This window comes from Notolepis coatsorum (assembly GCF_963971535.1).
Source record: "Notolepis coatsorum genome assembly, chromosome: 8".
NCBI classification, from domain to species: Eukaryota; Metazoa; Chordata; class Actinopteri; order Aulopiformes; family Paralepididae; genus Notolepis; species Notolepis coatsorum.
In genome coordinates, this window is record NC_140172.1 from 117,189,702 (window position 1) to 117,215,467 (window position 25,766).

At 42.8% G+C, this 25,766-nt stretch overlaps 1 protein-coding gene across 1 annotated transcript in view; it reads right to left on the bottom strand.

The window, feature by feature from the left end:
• The window catches only part of LOC311233536 (putative ATP-dependent RNA helicase DDX46), a gene marked incomplete at both ends in the record, with an annotated part of 47,241 nt that overhangs the window by 19,525 nt on the left and 1,950 nt on the right, over positions 1 to 25,766 (bottom strand). Inside the window, 13 exons of the mRNA XM_084320502.1 lie at positions 2,023 to 2,160; positions 3,869 to 4,062; positions 4,559 to 4,721; positions 4,870 to 5,034; positions 6,482 to 6,564; positions 8,857 to 8,935; positions 9,655 to 9,776; positions 11,437 to 11,612; positions 13,372 to 13,492; positions 13,699 to 13,864; positions 16,102 to 16,212; positions 17,498 to 17,769; positions 24,741 to 24,909. Coding sequence (XP_084176628.1) covers positions 2,023 to 2,160; positions 3,869 to 4,062; positions 4,559 to 4,721; positions 4,870 to 5,034; positions 6,482 to 6,564; positions 8,857 to 8,935; positions 9,655 to 9,776; positions 11,437 to 11,612; positions 13,372 to 13,492; positions 13,699 to 13,864; positions 16,102 to 16,212; positions 17,498 to 17,769; positions 24,741 to 24,909 — 1,959 coding nt within the window. The remainder of the gene's footprint in view (positions 1 to 2,022; positions 2,161 to 3,868; positions 4,063 to 4,558; positions 4,722 to 4,869; positions 5,035 to 6,481; positions 6,565 to 8,856; positions 8,936 to 9,654; positions 9,777 to 11,436; positions 11,613 to 13,371; positions 13,493 to 13,698; positions 13,865 to 16,101; positions 16,213 to 17,497; positions 17,770 to 24,740; positions 24,910 to 25,766) is intronic.

A 25,766-nucleotide genomic window follows, 5' to 3' on the forward strand; every position in this document is an offset into this window, starting at 1 on the left:
TACGCAACTCTCTGACTCTAAACCCGATCTCCGATTGACCCCCACCGCCCACCCCCTCCCCTCGCATATAATAATAAATAACTACATGCAAGCTTATCATGCAACGAAATAAGATTGGAGAGGGGGGCGAGACTGTTTGCTGTTTTTTATAAACTGGGATCAACACTGCTCAAAACGGCATTATTTCCATATTTTTGGCTGCCTGCTGCGCCTGCGCTGTGATCCCAGCGCATGCGCATCATGCACCCAACGCTGGAAATAATGCCGTTTTGACCAGTTTATAAAAGATATTTAAAATGTTTATTAGCAACGCAGAGCTTTCTAACCCTCCCGTATCTCTGTCCAAGACCCTCGTGCAACTGTGAGTATCTTTGAAATTTCTCTGTGATACTTGTATAACGAACGGTTCGACCAGAACCAGTCCTTCATGGTAAATCTAGGTTGGTTTCCTATTGAGGAGCAAGTGACTGTGGATTCACTCTGTGCATCAGTCATGAAAGGGGCTACGTGCGATCAAACATACACTTCTTTTAAGACTTTCTTTTGTTTAATTTCGTTTAATAATAGGCCAAATAGCCTATTTATAAAGGAAAACATCTGACTTTTACTATAATAAAAAGAATTAAATGTTTAATTATTGATTTTTTTTATAATAATTGCCTATGACGTTTTGGAGGGGCACAGTGCGTCATCTGAGGGGGCATGGCGCCGACACTGACTTTGTGTGTGTGAGTGAGTGAGTGAGTGAGTGAGTAAGTGAGTGAGTGAGTGAGTGAGTGAGTGAGTGAGTGAGTGAGTGAGTGAGAGAGAGAGAGAGAGAGAGAGAGAGAGAGAGAGAGAGAGAGACTGAGAGAGAGAGAGAGAGAGAGAGAGAGATGGAAGCGGACATGTACGGGTAGCCTACGCATTGCGCATTGTCCAACTAACACCTCCCCCGAAGGCTACCGGTACATGTCCACTTCCATTCATTGTGCTAAGCTAGGCTAACATGCAGCCAGATAGCTTTCAACTGAACACACAGAGGGGAAACTGGTATTTATCTTCTTTCTCTCTGGAGAAGACGATAAGCTAATTTCCCAAAATGTTGGCGTGTTCCTTTAAGCCTGAACGCAGAAGAAGTACAGCTACAATGAGGACCCATTTGTTTATAATTTACCTATCTCAAACATAGCCCTCTTTTATTGATCCTCCAATCACCAACAGTTGTGATTGGAGGGTCAAAAAAAGAGAGGGCCGGGTTTGAGAGCAGGACAAAATATGTGAGCTGAAGTGGACAGTTATCATTAGCCATGTCCTGTATTTTTATTTAAAAACATAAAGCATAATGGAGCGATCTCTCAAGCCTCATCCTCTTTCTGTGATTCCCCAATCACAACCGTTGCTTCCCTCAGACAAACCTTGGGTCCTCAATACACTCACCAAACCTAAGGGTTGTTGTTATAGTGCCATCATCTGGCCAAATACGACACTGCACTCCCTTGCCTCAGCAATACACCCATCGGAAATTAAGAAATGGGATGAGTTCTGGTGATATACAAAGGACAGTCACACACTATAATGCCACCATGGGGCCAAATGGCACCAAATTCGACACTGCTCTCCTCTGGGTGTTCAGCAAGACACTCGCCGAGCGTCATGCGGGTCGGATGAATGGTTGTTGAGATATGTGAATTAAGCAATTAATTAAAGACAGACAGACGCACACACTTACATCCCTGTAGGGCTGCACGATTAATAAAAAAAATAATCGCGATCTCGATTCATAAACCTATGCGATCTCATTTCTAAATTATGACAAAAAAGAAAAAAAATCAATTACTTTTTACTTAACTTTTAAAAATGATGACAAAAAATAAGAATCGTGTGAGAGAATCGTGATCTCAATTCTTAGAGAGAAAAATCGTGATTAGCATTTTAGCAAGAATCGTGCAGCCCTAACTCCCTGTAATACACACACCAGTCTCTCTCTCTCTCTCTCTCTCTCTCTCTCTCTCTCCCCTGAGAACCCTCCTGCACTCTTACCGCCTTCTGCTGGTCCCTGAAGGAGGTCCAGATCTTCTCCAGTTCAGGAGGAATAGGAGAGCTAGACAGCTCCAGAGCCTTTATGATGTCTCCAGAATAACGAACCTGGTCCTCTGTGATGAAGGTGTAGGCAAAGCCCTGGAATGAAGAGGGGTAGCGTTTATTTAATATGGACGTGGATGGGAGGAAGAGCGTTTATTTAACATGGACGTGGATGGGAGGAAGAGCGTTTATTTAACATGGACGTGGATGGGAGGGAGACAGAAGAGGAAGAGCGTTTATTTAACATGGACGTGGATGGGAGGAAGACCGTTTATTTAACATGGACGTGGATGGGAGGGAGACAGAAGAGAAAGAGGAAGAGCGTTCATTTAACATGGACATGGATGGGAGGGAGACATAAGAGGAAGAGGAAGTGTGTTTATTTAATATGGATATGGATGGGAGGAAGAGGAAGTGTGTTTATTTAATATGGACGTGGATGGGAGAGGAACAGGAAGAGCGTTTATTTAACATGGACGTGGATGGGAGGAAGAGGAAGAGCGTTTATTTAACATGGACGTGGATGGGAGGGAGACAGAAGAGGAAGAGGAAGAGCGTTCATTTAACATGGACGTGGATGGGAGGGAGACAGAAGAGGAAGAGCGTTTATTTAACATGGACGTGGATGGGAGAGGAAGAGCGTTTATTTAACATGGACGTGGATGGGAGGGAGGGGGTGAAGTCGTTCTTACAAAAAAAGTTTTAGAATTTTGTTCTATTTGATTTAGCAAAATTATTGTTAACGATTACTTGAGCTATTGAATAAAAGTATTATTCAAATATATTGTTTGACTAAACAAAGTATCTGGTCCACTGAGGCATCTTTTTCCTGAAGTTCGTAATTGTTAAAAGATATGCATGTCTTACTCCAACTCATATAGTGAGTTTTATATTTGTGTCAACAATCATCTGTAGTTTGTAGTTTCTGTAGTTCCTTTCTCCCCAGTGATAGATTTCAGTTTTGGAATTAACTGTTAATAAAAGTGGTTGCTTCATTTACATTCAAATGTATTTGATTATAATTAATTTTTAACTTCAGCAACAATGTCAGCATCATAGTTTTAACTCAACGCAAATCTATTACCAGACATGTACCGACTAACTCTGACCTTATTGCTGACTATTACCAGACATTATACCAACTAACTCTGACCTTATTGCTGACTCTATTACCAGACATTATACCAACTAACTCTGACCTTATTGCTGACTCTATTACCAGACATTATACCAACTAACTCTGACCTTATTGCTGACTCTATTACCAGACATTATACCAACTAACTCTGACCTTATTGCTGACTCTATTACCAGACATTATACCAACTAACTCTGACCTTATTGCTGACTCTATTACCAGACATTATACCAACTAACTCTGACCTTATTGCTGACTCTATTACCAGACATGCACTGACTAATTCTGACCTTATTGCTGACTCTGTATTACCAGACATGCACTGACTAACTCTGACCTTATTACCGACTCTGTATTACCAGACATGCACTGACTAACTCTGACCTTATTGCCGACTCTGTATTACCAGACATGCACTGACTAACTCTGACCTTATTGCTGACTCTGTATTACCAGACATGCACTGACTAACTCTGACCTTATTGCCGACTCTGTATTACCAGACATGCACTGACTAACTCTGACCTTATTGCCGACTCTGTATTACCAGACATGTACTGACTAACTCTGACCTTATTGCCGACTCTGTATTACCAGACATGCACTGACTAACTCTGACCTTATTGCCGACTCTGTATTACCAGACATGCACTGACTAACTCTGACCTTATTGCCTGCCCTGCCAGTGCGACCGGCCCGGTGGACGTAGTCCTCGTAGTGGTTGGGACAGTTGTAGTTGACCACCAAGACCAGCTGTTTGATGTCCAGACCCCTGGCTGCCACGGAGGTGGCCACCATCAGACGACAGGCTCCGTTCTTAAAGTCGTTGATGATGCTGTCTCTGTCATACTGGTCAATTCCTAGCGAGAGGGGGGTTGTTTAAATGTACGTCATGTTTCATATTCTGTACACAGGGCTCCTGTAAAGATATAAACAAATAATAAACAGAGAGAGAGAACTGCCTTACTCATTTCCATTTGACAACTAACTCATGTGAACCACCACTAGGGGCAGAGTGGCTAACTGTGAGCCACCACTAGGGGCAGAGTGGCTAACTGTGAGCCACCACTAGGGGCAGAGTGGCTAACTGTGAGCCACCACTAGGTGCAGAGTAGCTAACAGTGAGCCACCACTAGGTGCAGAGTAGCTAACTGTGAGCCACCACTAGGGGCAGAGTAGCTAACAGTGAGCCACCACTAGGGGCAGAGTAGCTAACTGTGAACTACCACTAGGGAACCAACTCCAGTTGTAATCATCTCAGCGGACGTTCATTTGACTGGCTGTGACATTTAGCTAGGTAGTGTCATCCAGCCAGCAAATATCAGTGCATCCTTAATCAGAAATCAAAGCTAGTACCTCCATGCAGAGACAGGCAGGGGTAGGAGGCCTTCATCAGGTCCTTGAGCAGTGCGTCCGCGTGTTCCTGCTTGTCCACGAAGACGATGACGGAGCCTTTCTCCTGGTAGTGACCCAGGATCTCCAACAGCTTCAGGAACTTCTTGTCTTCCTCAATTACCAGCTGAAAACAGACGAGAGACGGAAGAGGAAGCGGGTGGCGTCAATTCAATGTCTCATTCTGGACTGTTCTGAATGTTATGTCCATGTTTCAAAGTCATATATTACAACCTAGAAAGGTGACATCACTGTAAATGAAACGGGTTCTTTACCACGTGCTGTTCCACGTCGGAGCACACCACACTGCGGCCTCCGACCTGCACCTCGATGGGCTTGGACAAGATCCTGCGGGCCAGCGCCTCCATGGCTCTGGGGAAGGTGGCCGAGAACATGACCGTCTGCCGGTCCGGACGGATGTTGTCCACAATACGCATCACCTGGAGGAGGAGGAGTCAACCATCACTAGGAGGTAGTGTTGTCAAAAATATCGATTTTTCGATACATATCGATTCTGAATATTTAAAACAGTTTCAATACTAATTTCCCGCAATAGATACTTTCTGCACGATCGATTTTCAATTTTTTTTCAAGAGTCACCTTTTATTTTACAAAAAGTGATGTTTGGTGAAAGTTAGATTTGCACTTTATTAATCCCAATAGGGAAATTCATTCTTGTTTGATGATCAAGAGGCACCTTTTATTTGTTTTAAGTGAAGTTTGGTGAAAAAGCAAGTTATTGCACTATTAATCCCAATAGGGACATTCATCTTTGTTTGATCAAGAGTAACCTTTTATATATATATATATATTATTATTATTATTATTATTATTATTATTATTATTATTATTATTATTATTATTATTATTATTATTATTATTATTATTATTATTATTATTATTATTATTATTATTTTTAAATGAAGATTGGTGAAAGTTAGGTTTGCACTTAAATCCCAATAGGGAAATTCATCTTGGTTTGATATTTTTTTGTCAAATAAAAACAAAGGTTATTTGAATGATTTCTAGTTTTCAAGAGAAATAAATCGATTAAAATCGTAAATCGGATTTAAAAAAAATCTGAGATTTTATTTTTAGGCCATATCGCCCAGCCCTAAAACAAAGGGTTTTAAAAGTGTTATATTTCTCTTCTCTTATAATACCAGAGAGAAGGTGAGGATAATCAACCAGCAACAAAAGCTAAAAAATATATATATAAATGTAATAAAGAAATTTACATTTCAAGATTAAAATCTTTTCCCCGTGGTATCGAAAATCGATACTTTTCAAGGTATCGTATCGAAGTTAGAAATTCCAGTATCGTGACAACACTACTAGGGGGTTAGGAAGGTTACGGCTCTCCTGTAGAACACAAACCTAACCTTCAAAATAAAAGCCCCTGTACACACACAAGACACCCATGGAGGCTTTTATTTTGAAGTTTATCTCCATGCAGGAGGATTGTTTACAGTGGGGAGAGCAGGTAGCTAGAAAAAAGAAATCCTCTTCTTTTTACATTTAATTGTGATTTAATTCCTTACACAGGAATTCATAGCAAGATGAGGAACAAGAGCCCAACACACCATCGCGGTAAGAGATAAGAGCCCAACACACCATCGCTGTAAGTCAAGGTGATTTTATAAACAACAGGGAGGCTTTCTCAGCCATTCGTTAACGTGTCAGTTCAGACCCGAGGGAGGTAGTTAATGTGTCAACTCCAGACCCGAGGGAGGTAGTTAATGTGTCAGTTCCAGACCGAGGAAGGTAGCTTGTGTAGCCATAGCTAAACTTTTATGTCAGCAGCCAATCGGGTACAGCCGTTAGCACCCGTTGAACGGGAGCATCGCAACGCAGATCTTTTGTCTCGTACAGTGAGGTGACACGGACCTGTGGCTCGAAGCCCATGTCGAACATTCTGTCTGCTTCATCCACCACCACGTATGTCACTCTGCGCAGGTTGGTGACGCGACCTACGCACCCAAGGAGAAGAAGAAGAGCACAGGGGGAAAAAGTCACCTCAGGAAGGAAGGCACCATTCTTCTTCACATCCTAAAAAAAAACACATAATCTAATCTGACCCCCCCCCCCCCCCCCCTTCCCGCACACATAACATTCCCTTTTGAAGGTTACACTACTTGCCATACCAAGACATCCTAAGTGAGTCTAGCTTACTAATTATACGTGGCTGAATTATTTTAAAATCAGTATGTTTTCCCTAGTCTTTCGTACCATCTCAGGGGTTTGGGGAACCTGAAAAAGTCACAAAACATCCTCAAGACACACTACAAGAGATGAGGCCACGTCAAGTTCTATCTGACCGACGCCTTGTCACCTACAAGGGAAACATATTAAGAGATTACCGCGCATGTGTGGAAGAAAAGAAAACCCTGTTTATCACCTGATCATATTACATGAACTCACAACAATATTAGCTACAATTTACAGCAAAAACATTTCAAGTGCGCATACATTTTTGCATAAGTGTGTCCATGCCCGAGTGTGCTCATGGTCATAATAACAGAGGTTGATCGACCTACGTCCACAATGGCAATACAACTATCAAACAATTTGTGACTGAATAATCAGGGGGCCGTTGTGACGGCATCAGTTCCACCTACCTGTACGTGCCCATAATCTTCAGATGCACACCACTGTCGTGCAGATATGACTGATCCCTCAAGGTGGTAAAATAATGTCAACAGTTTAGTAAGTGGTACTGACTTGGTTCATAACATTACTGCTGTATGTCAAATGTCATATACAACATTCTGTTTAAAGGGGAATCCCACCGTTGGTCTGTCTTGTATTTGTAGAAAAGCTGCTTTACTACAGAGTAAAACGAGCCCACAGCCAGCTCTATTACATATCGTCAGGTCAGAAAAAGGCTGAACGACATTGCCACTCCTACCAAACCCACACAAGGAGTGGAGGGGGTGACCGGCTTCTCTGTTACCTTGCAAAAGAGAGTGGAAAGCTGATCAAGAGAGACGCTCATGGTAGCAGAATTTTAAGAAATGTAAATTACACATCCACTGTAGTTCTTCAAAACCGAGTGTAGAGGCCTAGAGGGTTGCATCATAATGACGTCTGGCTAGGGCTGTCTTAAAGGGGAACTATCTTATAAATGGCCTTTTTGAGTGTTTAGCATTGTTTCCTAGCTATGTGAACTTATATTAATATGATCTATGTCTCAAAATTCTCATATTGGTGCATTCTTCCAATTCTCCTCTCACAATATTCACCCTCACTGAACTGAGTCATTTGAAAATGTGCCTATATGTGATGTCAATATAGTCACTGCTGCATGTTAATGTTCAGGGGGGCCGGCCCGGCGCAGTGGTTTAGGAGCCCAGGCTCAAAACAGCTCGAGATCTTGAGGTAGAAAAATGCTGTTTTTGAGGACTTGATTAGAAATACAAAACAATGAATAAAAAAAATATATATATTACAGAGGTGTTCCATAGACTCACAGGAATTGTGTAAAAGTGCCCAAATAGTGAAAGAAATAGTAAAATAGTTCCCCTTTAAATACTTCGAAGCTTCGTTCGATGGGCATGGGATTCGAATATGAAAATAAAATTCGATTATTAAAAATGATAAATTATGTAATATAATAATATATAATATAATTATAAAATTATATATATATTTTTTTTTTGCTAAATCAACTCTGCCTCTCTTTGTTAATTACAACAAGCAATGCTGTTGATGAGGTCGGACTCGGCACTGACAGATTTGTGTTCATTGTGCTGCTTTTATAAAGCCTCAAATGACGGCTTACAATATTTCATGAAAGCAAAGTGTTTTGTTTGTCTAAGATTTAAAAAGGTTTCAACTTTACAGCACTGACAACGTTGAACAAAGTGCTGTACAAGTCACACAACATAAAAAATAAAAAATAAAGTTAATTATTCTTTTTTATTAAACATTTTCTTTTATTTCGAAGCTTCGAATTAAAATCGAATCTCGGCCCTGAAGCTCCGAATTCCAAAAAAAAAAAATAGGTCAGCCCTATGTCTGGCTCTACCAAATTAGCACATTCCATGGTGATGTTTCCGAGCAGAGATAGCTTTGGCCACATAGAGAGATCTGGTAAATCTATTTAATGATCATCTGCAGTGGAATTCCCCTTTAACCTTTACATGCAAGGCATTTCTATAAATGAGCTCATGAGATAATGCTGGCGCTATATATCCAAACACTTCTGTGCAGACATCCTAAATACAGTAACAAGACAAAAGGTTAAGGTGTTATTAACTCACCACTGTTGGCTCCTAACATGTCAATCATCCTTCCAGGCGTGCACACAATAATCTCAGCTCCTCTCTTCAGCTCAGCAATCTGGACCACAAGAGCGACGCAGATAAAAGATTATTAATATAGTATTCATACATAATTAGGAATGTACCGGCCACCAGTTCTAAGTAGGGAACTAAGTGCCAGAAAACCTGATTTTACTGAACAATATAGAGCATTCTATGGAATAACTGGACATTATTTTATAACAAATCTTTCATTACAGAGATCAAACATCCTTCATGAGGAATGACTGATATATAAATTACTTAGCTGTGATCTCTGACGTGTTACAGACTGATATATAAATGTGTTTGCTGTGATCTCTGACGTGTTACAGAATGGGATCATGTGACAGCTGGTATCAGATGTTAGTATTGGGTTAGAGTTTTCTGTTAAACTAAATGAAAAACAAAAACATAATCAAGCTGTGTATTTGACTAGGAGGAGTAACATTTTACAACTATACAGTAAATTAGAATCAGATGGGTTTGCAATTTCATTGGACCACTATACCCCCCCCACCCCCCAAACAAAGCATGCGTGTGTGTACATATGCATGTATATGTGTGTGTTTATGTATGTATGCATGTGTGCATGTGTGTGTATGTGTGTTTTATTTATGTATGCGTGTGTGCATGTGTTTGTGTATGCATGTGTGTGTATATGCGTGTGTGTATGCGTGTATGCGTGTGTGTGTGTGTGTGTGTGTGTGTGTGTGTGTGTGTGTGTGTGTGTGTGTGTGTGTGTGTGTGTGTGTGTACCTGTTCCCTGATGCCAGTTCCTCCATACACACACACCACCCTTAGGTTTAGAGGCTTAGAGAACTTCTTACACTCCTTGGTGATCTGCAGAGCCAGCTCTCTGGTGGGAGTCATGATGACAGCTGAGGAGCAGAGCAGGAGAGGATGATCAGAGCAGGAGGGGAAGAAGAGGATGATCAGAGCAGGAGGAGAGGATGATCAGAGCAGGAGGGGAAGAAGAGGATGATCAGAGAAGGAGGAGAGGATGATCAGAGCAGGAGGGGAAGAAGAGGATGATCAGAGAAGGAGGGGGAGGAGAGGATGATCAGAGCAGGAGGAGAGGATGATCAGAGCAGGAGGGGAAGAAGAGGATGATCAGAGCAGGAGGGGAAGAAGAGGATGATCAGAGCAGGAGGAGAGGATGATCAGAGCAGGAGGGGAAGAAGAGGATGATCAGAGCAGGAGGAGAGGATGATCAGAGCAGGAGGAGAGGATGATCAGAGCAGGGGGGGAAGAAGAGGATGATCAGAGCAGGAGGAGAGGATGATCAGAGCAGGAGGGGAAGGAGAGGATGATCAGAGAAGGAGGAGAGGATGATCAGAGCAGGAGGAGAGGATGATCAGAGCAGGATGAGAGGATGATCAGAGCAGGAGAAGAGATGATCAGAGCAGGAGAAGAGATGATCAGAGCAGGAGGGGGAAGGAGAGGATGATCAGAGCAGGAGGAGAGGATGATCAGAGCAGGAGGAAAGGATGATCAGAGCAGGAGGAGAGATGATCAGAGCAGGAGAAGAGGATGATCAGAGCAGGAGGAGAGGATGATCAGAGCAGGAGAAGAGATGATCAGAGCAGGAGGGGGAAGGAGAGGATGATCAGAGCAGGAGGAGAGGATGATCAGAGCAGGAGGAGAGGATGATCAGAGCAGGAGGAGAGGATGATCAGAGCAGGAGAAGAGATGATCAGAGCAGGAGAAGAGGATGATCAGAGCAGGAGAAGAGGATGATCAGAGCAGGAGAAGAGGGTGATCAGAGCAGGAGAAGAGGATGATCAGAGCAGGAGAAGAGATGATCAGAGCAGGAGGGGGAAGGAGAGGATGATCAGAGCAGGAGGAGAGGATGATCAGAGCAGGAGGAGAGGATGATCAGAGCAGGAGGAGAGGATGATCAGAGCAGGAGAAGAGATGATCAGAGCAGGAGAAGAGGATGATCAGAGCAGGAGAAGAGGATGATCAGAGCAGGAGAAGAGATGATCAGAGCAGGAGAAGAGGATGAGATGATCAGAGCAGGAGAAGAGGATGATCAGAGCAGGAGAAGAGGATGATCAGAGCAGGAGAAGAGGATGAGGTGATCAGAGCAGGAGGAGAGATGATCAGAGCAGGAGGAGAGGATGATCAGAGCAGGAGAAGAGGATGATCAGAGCAGGAGGGGAGATGATCAGAGCAGGAGGAGAGATGATCAGAGCAGGAGGAAAGGATGATCAGAGCAGGAGAAGAGGATGATCAGAGCAGGAGAAGAGATGATCAGAGCAGGAGAAGAGATGATCAGAGCAGGAGAAGAGGATGATCAGAGCAGGAGAAGAGATGATCAGAGCAGGAGAAGAGGATGATCAGAGCAGGAGAAGAGATGATCAGAGCAGGAGGAGAGGATGATCAGAGCAGGAGGAGAGGATGATCAGAGCAGGAGGAGAGGATGCAGGAGGAGAGGATGATCAGAGCAGGAGGGGAAGGAGAGGATGATCAGAGCAGGAGGGGAGGATGATCAGAGCAGGAGGGGAGGATGATCAGAGCAGGAGGGGTCCTTCTTACCGATGGGGCCCTCTGCCTCCTCCAGGGGCGTCTGGTCCATGATGTGTCTGAACATGGGCAGCAGGAAGGCGATGGTCTTCCCGCTGCCCGTCTTAGCGATGCCAATGAGGTCACGGCCGCACATGATGGCAGGGATGGCCTGGGTCTGGATGGGCGTAGGCTTCTCGTAGCTGTGTCTGGGTTGGGGAGAAAAGACAATGTTTGGTTTGGTCCAAGAGGAGTGGCAGTCATGTGTGTTGCTTAAAGGAACACACCAACATTATGGGAAATGTTCTTACCAGACAAGGCTAGCGGTCCGTATCCGCTTCCATTAATTTGTGCTAAGCTAGGCTAGCTCGCAGCCGTATAGCTTTCTATTGAACGCACAGAGGGGAAATTGGTATCCATCTTCTTGTCTGACTCTGGAGAAGACGGTAAGTGTATTTCCCATAATGTTGGTGTGTTCCTTTAATCAGGTACAAAGACTGATGATTCAGTTCTAAGTATCTGCCAATATCAAGCACAATCTGAATAATGTCTCGACTTTGGCATAAATAAAAGATACAATTCTAGATAATTGTTTTTCATTTGTTGTCCATCGCCCAGCTACTAGAGATCTGATGGGAGGTTTTCAGGCCCACGTCAAGCCCTGCCAGCTACTACTGTGCCTGAAAGGTTACCAGCAGGCAGTGAACTCCAGCCATCAGAGAGGTGACCAGCAGGCAGTGAACTCCAGCCAACAGAGAGGAAAGATGAAATTACCTACCTGGGTTCCATCCTAGAGGCTAATCTTTCCTGTGACAAAATGGCATCCAATGTAATAAAAAAAGTCAACCAACGAACGCGATTCTTGTACCGGATCTCCTCTCTGGTAAACAAGAATACCCTGAAGACTCTAGCAGGAGCACTCATTCAAGGGTACTACGACTATGCTTGCACCTCATGGTACAAAAGCACCTCAAAGGCACTAAAAAACAAATTACAAACATCTCAAAACAAGCTAGTCAGACTACTGCTTGACCTAACTCCTAGAACCCACCTCACCCCTGCCCACTTTGACAACCTAGGATGGCTTAGAGTAGACGACAGAGTACAGCAACTTGCAATGGGCCTGGTCTACAAGATACACTACGCGACCAAGGTACCCATGTACATGTCAAAATACTTCCCAAAGGTCAGTGAATACCACGATCACAACACCAGAGGGAGCTCCACAAATCATGTAAAACCCAGATTCGGCTCAAACAAGGGACTAAACACGTTTCGCAATTATGCCACATCAATGTGGAACGCCCTACCTAAAGCTGTAAAGGAATGTGAATCACTACCCACTTTCAAAAACACTCTCAAAAAACACCTACGTGAGACTGCAATTCGAAACTGGCCCCTACAAATGTCCTAACCTAGTTGTACAGTAAATGACCAAGTAAGGCTTTGTCAGTATTCCAATGTACAGTGTAAAATGTGTGTGTGTCCCCTACCCAACCCCCCCCCCCCCCCCACCTACAATGTACAGCCCTCACCCAACCCACCCAACCCCACCCCACCCACCCAACCTCCTCCAATGTACAGTTTCTACGCCAAATGTATATACACTCTTTTTCTGGACACTTTTGTATCACAAACAGTACTGTATTTGCAAATCTGATATGTCATAAATGTATAGATGTAGCAGTACTGTCTATCTGTATGTCATGTATGTCATATATGTTATGATGAATTGAAAATGGGGGACCCTGATGTAAACAAGACGAAAGTCTTTCTCTGGTCTGCATCCCCTTAACAATTGTATGTATTGAGCTGTACTGTACTGTACCCATTCTGCAATCTGTTAATAAACTTTTCAATCAATCAATCAAAGAGGTGACCAGCAGGCAGTGAACTCCAGCCATCAGAGAGGTGACCAGCAGGCAGTGAACTCCAGCCAACAGAGAGGTGACCAGCAGGCAGACTCACCTCTTTAGAGCGCTGAGGATCTTCATGGACGTGCCACACTGTACCCAGGCCTTGATGGGTTTTGGACAGCCCTTCCCCTTGACTACAATGCCTTCTAGTTCCAACCTGTACTCGTTCACATCTGGACAGGTTCAAAACAACGACACAGATAGATGGTTAAGTGTGGATCTATGAAAACGTAACCCGTTCCATTCATTTATCCATTCAATATATTATATATACAATTTACTCGCTTGGAAATGTCAGGCCTATCAAAGAAAAGGGCCAAGTGAGTGAATAATAAGTAATACCTGGAATAATTATCTCCCAAGTCTTTGGTTCACATACCTTCTACGGTCATCTTGGCCAACTCGGGCACCTCCACGTAGAAGTTCTTGCGATAGGTCTCGTACTCGATCTTTTGGTGGTCGACGGGCTCCAGCACCTTCTTCTGCTTGGTCTGGTAGCCGGTCAGCGCTGTCTGCAGGTCCACCTCCTCTTCCTCTGAAGAGTACTGCCAAGACGCATCACACCAGTATATACTGATACTTCAATCCACGATACAATACTGTCACGGATTTAGCCAACGATAACGATAATATTGCGATATATGAGATAATCGATAGATTATAAAAAAGTGGGAATTATGTATTTATTCACAGAATTGACATGAAAGCTCATCAGATTGTTTAGTGTGTACCACCAACTGGCCAATTGTACATGAAACAATGTACAACAAGTTGCATAGTGCCTCTTTAACACACACTATAGATTATGATTAACTACTAACACATTAGGTGCCGTTCACGTAGAACTACGTTTCTGTCGCCCGACGGTTGAGTGCCGGAAACGTAGAACTACGTTTTTCTCACGATATTTATTTTAATCGCTATTTCCATTCATAATTCAGCGGGGCACCTTGTGCATACTGTTCTGAATGTGTCTGAGCTGGCAGACGGTCTTATAACGCCCTCTAACGCCTTCGGCCGCTATTGCACTCCATTAGAAACGGTGTAGTTTCTTTTCTCTACCGAGCTGCGGCTTGTAGGGATGGCTTGGACAACTGACCCCGCCCACCCGTTCATGTGCAATGCCCAATAACGTCAGAGACAGGATCGCTGTGGATAACTGGAATGGCGATCAGATAATTGGATTATTCTTTTTGCATTACATCAGAGACCAGGTAAGGACTCTATATATCCAATCTTGTGTTGATCTGATATTTCTTTCTACCGTGATTGAAGATGTCTGTGTTTTATGTGTGTGGCTGTGTGCCGTTGGGTGCAGGAGGGGAGGGGGGGAGCGCCGCGCTCCAGGGCCCATTTCATGTATGCACGAGGAAGGATAATAATGATAATCTAGCGTTGATTTCAGGAAGATTCGATAATCAGGCGAAAAATTACAACGTGTTTATTGAATTACACAAAAACGCTGTTATCGCGTCTTTTTCCTGGAATTACTCAGAAGCACCCAAACTATATTCATATTCAAAACGGTATAAAACGGAAATGTACGGATGAAAAAAAAATCTGTTTTTTGCACGTTACATTTACATTTAGCTGACGCTTTTATCCAAAGCGACTTACAAGTTCTGTACGACAAGTCATCAGGAAGGGCACAACTCTATCAGCTGAGTAACAATGTTCATCAAAGTGTTGAGTGCTACAGTGTCGGTTAGTTTATTAGGACAAGTGCATGACAGTAAGGTTAGTTAGGGTTAGATATTTTTTTCTTTTTAATTCAGATAATGGTTAAAGAAGTGCGTCTTTAGTCGACGGCGAAATATTGGACGGGTTTCGGCTGTCCTAACTGGGGTGGGTAGTTCATTCCACCATTGTGGGGCAAGGACTGAGAATAGGATACTTCTCTTTGATGAACCTCCCGGAGCTTGGATAGGAGTAGGTTTGAGGCGGCCAGAAGATGCAGAGCGTAGGGGTCTTGAGGGTGTGTAGTTAGAGACCATTGACCGGAGGTAGGCGGGAGCGGTTCCCTTTGCCGCACGGTATGCTAGGTCGAGGGCCTTGAAGAGGATTCATGCAGCAATGGGGAGCCAGTGCAGGTCCCTAAGAAGTGGGGCGACATGGGCCGACTTCGGTATGTTTGAGATCAGGCGAGCCGCTGCGTTCTGAATGAGTTGAAGAGGCTTAGTGGCAGTGGCTGGGAGGCCAGCGAGCAGTGCGTTGCAGTAGTCGAGGCGGGAGATGACTGTTGATTGGAAGCAACTCACTGACAATCAACGGCGTTATTAGACCCATAGCTATAATATAAAATATAGGTTTAACTCTACAAACAAGGTGCGTGTTTACATGGGGTTAATGGACGGCAATGCCAGATGCACTTCCCGGAAGGGGCGTGGCACTCAATGTGTTAATTATGTCCCCAACGGAAAAATTTGCTACCATCTGCAATAAAATAATAAATAAATGTTTTATCCAATAAGATAACGTTTTCAGTCTGTTCACCTCATTCCAATCATTCTTATTGCAGTAAAATGAGATTGTCAAGCTAAAATAATTAAATAAAAAGTATAGATACTTGGCGCCAGTGTATCGATAACGTGGGGAAGTACGATGAGATATATCACATTATCGATTTTTTTGTCCCACCCCTACCGATACTGGTATCAGAATGGTATCATTCTGAACATAGGGTATGTGCGTACTGGAGGATTTCTCTAAAAAAAACTGTTTCTTCTATAATGAAAAATAAATGGAATACATTGTTAATAACATTAACAATGAAGCCACTCACCTCCATGGCGTCCTGGTCGTTCTCCATCAGCTCCCCCTTCTTCTGCTGTGACTGAGGACCTTTCTTGGTTTTATAAAGCATCACTGCTTTGTTTACAGCCATTCCTGCCTTCTGTTGACAGTCAGGGATAAAATAGATCAGACAATGTATCGCGTGTATCATTAACATAAAACAGCATTTACCAAAGCCTACCCTGTGGAATAAGGGAATAGTTCATACCAATGTTTCACCTGTGACAGAATAAAAGTCACTGGCTGTATCCACGATACCAACTAAATATTCTGACTCATATGACATTGTTTCACCTTTTAGCTTGAGGCTAAAACGGTGGAATGTAAATAAACAGCTAAATTACATTAGTAGGTTAGGAGTGTAAATGAAAGAATCCATGCATCACAATGTGCAGTGTCTACCATAAAATATTTATTTGTGGCGAGTGCGACCAACCACAATATCAGATAAGAGTAAGACCCACCACAAATAGATTTCCCAAACAATAACATGTTAGCAGTGCTTCTTGTGGGGCAGTTAGTAGTTGGTCGTTTCCACTGATGAGTGTCTAAGGCACCCCGGCCAGACACCACCACGCGTTACTAGGGCTGGTATCCAAATTCTATACTTTTATGGTGTTGATTGAATTGCTTCAATACTATAGATAGAGTATTGGAAAATGTTGTGGTGTCGAAGTTTGGTATCGAATGACACTGTCGTTCGATATCAAATTTCGATACCCAAGTAGTTAATATCATCTGTGTCAGTGAGCCAACAAGCATGTTTGTTCCAGGATAACAACATTTCCCTCTGTTCAACCACAAGCACACACAACGCACATAACTCAGCAAAGTAAGGCATAAAAAAAAAGTATCGTTTTGGTATCAGTATTAGCACCGGTATAGAACAATACCCAGCTCTACATATGACGTAAGAACCAGTGGAAAGCACTGATGTCAGTGTGGATATCAATGAATGTGGAGAGCCAATTGTATCAAATTATCGATTTATAAAAAATATACTCCATATTAATCTAAATTAATGTCTGTTTAAAATACCCTTGTGAGCTAATACTTTGATCTTTGAAGTTTATGTATGAAATTACTGCAGACTAAAATAGTCTTGTCACCATCCATCATTTACTCTTAAAACATATGCAAATGTATCTAAAACAATAATAACGTGGTCAAAATGTAATATTTTGTGATTAATTAAAACTTTGCCTCAAGGATCAGAATAGACTTATCTCAAGGCCCGCCCTTTTCTTGAACCTCCAATCACAACTGTTGCTTCTCTTATCCAAGGCGGGGCTTGAGATAGGTCAATTGGATTGTCGTTGTTGGATGGAAACACTACACCCCTACTGGAGGGCACGTTGCCGAGGCAACAGCAATGCAGAACTCACCTTGTCGTTTTTCATGGCCCCCATGTTGAACTTCTTCACCTCCTGCTTCACCGACTCCATGTAGGCATCGAGAGGATCCACATCGTCCTCCTCCTCCTGCTCCATGGGAGTCTCCTCCTTCACCTCTTTCTCCCCCTTCTCCCCTTCCTCTTTTTTCTCCTCCTCCTCCTCCTCCTTCACCTTCACCTCTGGCTTTTCTTTCTTCTCGGCATTGATGTCCTCCTCTTCCTCCTCATCCGGCTCCATTGGAGCTTGCCCTTCCTCGTCGTCATCTGACACAAGAGAGCGATATTACAGATGAGGTTCTGTGTGATGCAGTGAAACTTAGCTCGACATCAACAACAATCATACTTCCATAGCAAACCATCTCAAGACCATGGTATGAAAGCTCCTGGTAGAAATTGGTCATCCGAGAGGAAGAGAGGAGAGAGAGAGAGATTTGGCCAATATCAGGGTTTATCCGCAATGTTACTGTTTCATCAAATACGTGTCCATTATGCAATTGTGTTTGTGTTCGTGTGTTAGTTTAGTTGTGCTGGCAAATCAGTGCGCAAAGGACACCCAAAGCTAACCATCTCAACACCACAGCCTGAAAGCTTAGGCATAAAAAGAAATATTGTTTGGTTCCTGTTGGTTGTCAGTTAACACATTGAGTGGCTGCCAGCCATTGTACCCATCAATATAGCCAGTCTGCCACCGTTGAAAGCCTATGGAGATGTTTACCTTCTTTGCAGGGCTTTAACTTTTTAAATGTTATTGCTATATTGACATTACTATGGCCCATTCAACATCGATTATCTATCGTTCCGGATGTGGGAACGTTATATTTTTTCATTCATACATTGTTGTGTTAATACTAGGGCTGTCCCCGACTAAGGATTTGGATGGCCGACTAGGATTGGCCAAAATGTGCCGTTAGTCGACCATTGGTAAAAAAAAATTAAAATAAAAAAAAGTATATTTTTTTTTTTTTTTTTTATCATTCCATTTGGGCTGTGGGGGTGCTTAATGTCTGAAGGAGTCGACTGAAGGCTTCTTGTCCTCTGCAAAAGCATGCAATTGGTCCACTGATGGATACATCTTGATATTTGTCTAGTCTATGTGTTCATTAGATGGGTGAAATCCTCTTTCAGTGCCTCTGTGCCTGTTTTCGTAGGCAGTTAGCCTCTGGTATGTTTGCCATTAGCGTTAACCATGCTTCTAGGCCTCTTTTCTTTTGGAAAGAATGATAAAAAAATAAGAAAAAAAATATTAATATTTTTATTATTTTTTTTATTATTATATTCGACTAAGAGGTTGGCCAGTCGACTACGGCTCCTTTCGACCGATTAGTCGACTAATCGATTAATAGGGGTCAGCCCTAGTTAATACCGTCTTGAATATAAGTATGTTTATAAGCTTTTCTTCTGTAATTCCAAAAACGCTAGTTATAGTCCCAAACGCATATGATAGATTATCGATTGCCGTTTCTTTCCTATACACGCTAATTAAAAAATTCAAATGTATATGATCGGTATACATTATGCTTCATCATGCGTGGAGGAAAGGGGGGGCGGGGGTCGTATATAATTCCTTTATCGTCAGTAACGGCTTTATGTAGTATGGGTTGATATATTGATCAGACTGTTTGCAAACAAAGAAACGCACAATCGGGTTGAAAATAACGTTACTGTCTACCGTTCGCCGATGAGACTGGAAGAAAAAGATACCAATTATTTGACGCCGATCGCCTAGATCCATTTCCGGTTTGTATGGCGCAATAAACGCCAAAATCATATCGATTATTGCGTTATGGAATCGATCCAAATGCACGCCAGTGTTTGTCTGTAGTCCCGTAGCAAGATATTACTGCCGGAGGGATTTCCTCGACGCACCGATCACAACTTCCAGTTTTGAGAGTGTAACTCGCCCGACCATCCACCAGGCGGCGGTATTGAGGCGTTGCAATCTCATTCAGGGTCCCGCTGCAGCTCCGGAGGTTGGCTGGATGAATTATGAATGCCATGGCGAACGTTGTTGCCGTTCAACGCATGGCGGGCAATAACGACTTTCGCCGTTCTTGGCGCTGGATGTGTTAAGGCCATGGGTAGGTAGGGAATTTATTTTATTTTATCTTTTCCCACAGCGACTATGGATAGGGAATTTCTTTATTTAATTAGTTAATTTAATTTACACATCGGTATCGGTCCGATATCAAGATAGGGCCAATATGGGCTGATATAAAAAAAATTATCTTTTTGTTTTACTTGTTTTGGCCTTAAATAGTTTCAAAATATCAGTCATTTCTGAAAATAAGTTAAAAAAAAAAAAAAAAATTGAAAATAGCTCTTTATTTGATTATCATAAAAAAGTGTTTTCTATACAGAGATATCGACATCGGTAAATATCGTATCAGCCAGAACAGCAATATTAATATCGGTTATCGGTATCGGCCACAATTTTCCATCGGTGCATCACTAACCGTACCGCATGGACCATACAACACAGACCGCATGGACCATACAACACAGACCGCATGGACCGTACACACAGACCGCATGGACTGTACAACACAGACCGCATGGACCGTACAACACAGACCACATGGACCAACTCCAAACCCTGGGTCTGTGTAATACACTGTGTAACTGGGTGCTGGACTTCCTCACAAACCGCACACAAGCTGTCAGACTGGGCAACTACACCTCGTCCACCCTGTCTCTCAGCACCGGCGCCCCGCAGGGTTGCGTACTCAGCCCATTACTGTACACCCTGCTCACACATGACTGTTCCCCCTCCTACCCCTCCAATTACATCATCAAGTTCGCAGACGATACCACAGTTGTGGGTCTCATAACAAACAACAATGACACAGGAGGGAGGTGGAGGACCTTACAGCCTGGTGTGACAATAACAACCTGGCGCTCAATATAAAGAAAACAAGAGAGATCATAGTGGATTTTAGAAGATCAAGGCCTGACCACTCCCCTCTGCTCATCAACAACGAGGTAGTGGAGAGGGTCACTGAGTTCAAGTTCCTGGGTCTCAGTGTGAGTGAGACCCTGTCTTGGAGCACCAACACCGCCTCAGTGATCGGGAAAGCCCAGCAACGCCTATACTATCTAAGGAAGCTGAAGCAGGCTGGCCTGCCACGAAATCTCCTTGTCAACTTTTACCATTGTGCGGTTGAGAGTGTGCTGACCTACGGTGTGTCTGTGTGTACTACGGTCTGTGGGAGCTCCCCTGAAATTTCGTTGTATACTGTGCAATGACAATTAAAAGTCTATTCTATTCTATTCTATTCATACAACACAGACCGCATGGACCGTACAACACAGACCGCATGGACCGTACAACACAGACCGCATGGACCGTACAACACAGGCCGCATGGACCGTACAACACAGACCGCATGGACCGTACAACACAGACAGCATGGACCATACAACACAGACCGCATGGACCGTACAACACAGACCGCATGGACCATACAACACAGACCGCAAGGACCGTACAACACAGACCGCATGGACCGTACAACACAGACCACATGGACCGTACAACACAGACCGCATGGACCGTACAACACAGACCACATGGACCGTACAACACAGACCAGATGGACCATACAACACAGACCGCATGGACCATACAACACAGACCGCATGGACCGTACAGCACAGACCGTATGGACCATACAACACAGACCATATGGACCTTACAAGTTACAACACAGACTGCATGGATCGTACAACACAGACGATATGGACCTTACAAGTTACAACACAAACCGTATGGACTAGGGATGCTCGATATTGGCTTTTTTACCAATACCGATATACCGATATTGTCCAACTCTTAATTTCCGATACCGATATCAACCGATACCGATATATGCAAGGTCCCCCCCCCCCCCAAAAAATGGAATAATTTCAGGTAATTAACATTACATATCTCTTGTTGTGGAATTAACACAACATTATGCATACTTTTGACAATAAATAAAATCAGAATTTGTTCTTACTTAAACAATACCGATATTTTCCGATATCACATTTTAATGCCGATATCGGCCGATAATATCGGTAGGCCGATAATATCGGACATCCCTAGTATGGACCTTACAACACAAACCATATGGACTATACAACACAGACCATATGGATCATACAACACAGACCATATGGACTATACAACACAAACCGTATGGATAGGGCTGGGCGATTAATCGATTAATTCGAATGAATGATTTAGGACGATTTTGAAAAATTTTAATCGATAAAATAAAAAGTGATGTTTGGTGAAAGTTAGATTTGCACTTTATTAATCCCAATAGGGAAATTCATTCTTGTTTGATGATCAAGAGGCACCTTTTATTTGTTTTAAGTGAAGTTTGGTGAAAAAGCTAGTTATTGCACTATTAATCCCAATAGGGACATTCATCTTTGTTTGATCAAGAGTAACCTCATATATATATATATATATATATATATATATATATATATATATATATATATATATATATATATATATATATATTTTTTTTTTTAGTGAAGATTGGTGAAAGTTAGGTTTGCACTTCAATCCCAATAGGGAAATTCATCTTGGTTTGATCATTATTTTGTGTCAAATAAAAACAAAGGTTATTTGAATGATTTCCTTGGCGTTTCTAGTTTTCAAGAGAAAAATCGATTAAAATCAGAAATCGGATATATATATATATTCTTTTTTTTATTATTATTATTTTTTTTTAAATCAGAGGGTTTTTTTTCGGTCATATCGCCCAACCCTACATATGGATCATACAACACAGACCGCATGGACCGTACAACACAGACCATATGGACTGTACAACACAGACTGCAGCTCCCTCCCTTGGCGCCTGTGACTCTTCGCATCTATGACATGATGTGTCCTTGTTCATATTCACCAGACGCTTTCATTACTCTACCAGCCAAATACAATTTTAGACAAAAGATTCTGGATTTCCACGTGCCAAACAGAATAGTAGAGTAGACAGTGGAAGACACATTTCTACCAGCATTTGGCAGGTGGCTGGTGTTCATTTCCCACCCTGGTACCATATCTCAAGATTTGTTATCAGCTTACAAGCTTTTTTGTGTCCATGTTACATTTATCTATTTATTTTATTAAAAAGGAAAATATGGTTATTCCACTCCTCTTACTAATGTTTTCTTTATTGAGACCGTAGGAGTGCTGGGAGGGGACACACAGGAGAGACGTTGCGACTGGGCTTCAGTCCTAGAGACCAGCAGTGGAACCAGAGAGGGGGTGATAACCTCTACACACTGCGATTGGAATTGTAAGAAGTTGACTTTCTAACGATGTTGTCACAACGGCAACAACTCACTGAAACATGTATAGAAGAAAATGCCCTTGGCCCTCCACTGACCATATTCACACAGTGGCCATTTTGATCTTCTGTCATGCTCAGGTTGGGATTCCTTTCTACCCTGTTCCCACATTGCATGGTGGTCCAGCTAAATGTCTCAAATGTGTGCTTGTGGTTGGATTAGGTTTGTTACTTTGTTTACAAAAAAATATAAATTATATATATTATATTGTTTAAAAAATGCATTACTTGGCTTGGTTGGGGTTTGAAAGAAATTGGGTTGGGCTGAAATATTCAGGCCTGCGTCAAGTCATTTAAAAATAACAGGAGATGCGCCGTGGCTGGTGAATGTGTCTGAGCTGGCAGATGGTCAACACTGCCCTCTACTGCCTTGCGGAGCTATTGCACTCCATTGGAAACGGTCTGGTGTGTTTTCTGAGCCGATCTGAGCCATGGGGGCGGGGTTTAAATACTCGGGCGAGGCAGGCGCTTGTAGGCAGGGGTGTAGCTCCAGATTCTGGGCCCCATGAAAGAATGTATGGCCCCCAGTGAATGTTTTTACCTATACATTCGGATCAGCAGTTCAGCACCTGCACTTTTGGTGGGTGAGCCTAGTAAAGGATGTTGCATTGCGTTCATCTTCAATGAATGGACCAATGCAATAGTCTACCAAAGCCCCCCCTCTCTCTATATATATCTCACACACACACACACTTCAGAAACAAACATAGTATCAATGAGAGCATCAATAATACACCCGAGTGATGTCTAGTTATAAAAAAAAAAAAAAAAAAAAAAAAAAAAAAAAATTGGGCCCCCCCCCCTTGCTGGGCCCTTGGAATCATCCTAAGCTACCCCCCCCCCCCCCTCCAGCTACGCCCCTGCTTGTAGAGATGGCATGGAACACTAACCCCGCCTGCCCATTCATGTGTAACGCTCGGTAATGTCAGGGACAGGATCGCTGTGGATAACTGGAATGGCGATCAGATAATTGGATTATTTTTTTTGCATTACATCAGAGACAAGGTAAGAACACTATATATAAAATCTTGCGTTGATCTGATATTTCTTTCTCCCGCGATCAAAGCTATCTGTCTGGACCGTGTGTGGCTGTTTACCGTTGGCTGCGGGGGGGGGGGGGGGGGCGAGCGCCCAGCTACGAGGGCCATTTCATGTATGCACGAGAGACGACATAATGATAACCTAGCGTTGATTTCAGGACGATTAGATAATCCGCCAAAAAATTACAACGTGATACAGTAACTGGATTACACTAAAATGCCTTTTTCTCGTATTTTCCTGTAATTACTCAGAATCACTCAAACTATACTCATATTCAAAACGGTATAAAACGGAGATGTACAGATGAAAAAACAATCTGTTTTTTGCATGTTGACCAGAAGCAACTCACTGACAGTCGACGGCGTTATTGGATCCATAGCTATAATATAAAATATAGTTTTAGGACTCGCAAGTTTGGCATTCTAAAACTATATCCATTGAATAACGCGCTGGCGCTGAAGGCCATCAGCGCCCCCTGCTGCTGGCGTCCAATGTGTTAACACAAGCTGAAACTGGGGGGGGGGGGGGGGGGGGCAGAGCGCAGCGCTGTGAAGGAAGGGTGCGCTGCATTTACAACACAAGACTAAATGAGAGCAACGCGGCATGCAGCACAGTAGTTCTATCTCGGTTGTCCCGTTTTCATGATCGTGGGAAGCCAAAATCTAAATTGGAATTGAAACTCGATTAATAATCGGAAGCGCCCAGCCCTAATTCACACAGCGAGCGTTTTGCTCTTATAACATGGAAATAAATCCCAACCAGAGCATGGCAATGATGACATAAAAGCAAAATGGCCATCTTGTGAATAATGGTCGATCGCAAAAAGAGTTTGGGAAGGCCTGATCTCACCGTCGTCATCCTCCAGGCTCCACTTCTTCCCCTGCTTCATCTCCTCCAGCTCCCTTTTGATCTCTCCGATGCTCTCGATGGCCTTCTTCCTCTGCTCCTCCCTCCACATCTCCACCCGCTCCTTCCTCTTCCTCATCTCCTCCTCCAGCTTGTTCTGGTCAAAGTCTTGCTGCGCAGCACACACAAAGAGAGCAAATGTCCCAGTACGGAATATTTAAAGATTTAAAATAAGAACTTTCTTAACCCATTGTAAATCAAGAATATAGGTGTTTTACCCCATTGTTTGTAAATATAATTTAAAAACATCCACAAAACAGCAAACATAATAAAGAAAAATGTATGTAGTGTTGCTCCTTGTATCAAGAGCTCAGTCAATACATTTAAATATGACTCCATTACTATTTGTTATTTTTGCCGATAAGGCAACTCATTCATTTCATTTGGATTGAGGATTTTAATATTTATTTGATTATATTAGTTATTTCCTGTGTTCATAAATTTTTTTGTATCCACTTTTTCTCCCGATTTTCTCCCATCCCAATTCCGTCGTTATGCCAATTCCCCCCCTCCCCTTCCTGGTCGTTGCTCGCATGTGCCCCCCACTGGTCGGTCTAGGGAGTCCTGAAGTCTATCAGATGCTTCCTCCGCCACATAGGAGACAGCCAGCAACCTCTTTTCACCTGCCAGCGCGGACTCTCATTGGTGAAGTGTAACGTGTGGGAGGTCACACTACCTTCAACCTTCAAAATTACTTACTCGTGAGTAGTACGTCCGTTGATAAAGAAAAGCAATGTCCACAGCCGCTCCAGTGCAAAGCAAAGATATCCAAATGGTTTATTTGCAAAGTCTTTCTTTACAGAAGTGGTCCTAAATCTACTTTCCTAAATATTTAGGGCTGTCAGTTTATCGCGTTAATTAGATTAATTAATTACACAGCAAATTATCACGTTATGAAAATGTACTCAAAATTTATTAAAATCTTTATTTTTTATCTCATTCATTCCATAAGAACGTAAAATACACATT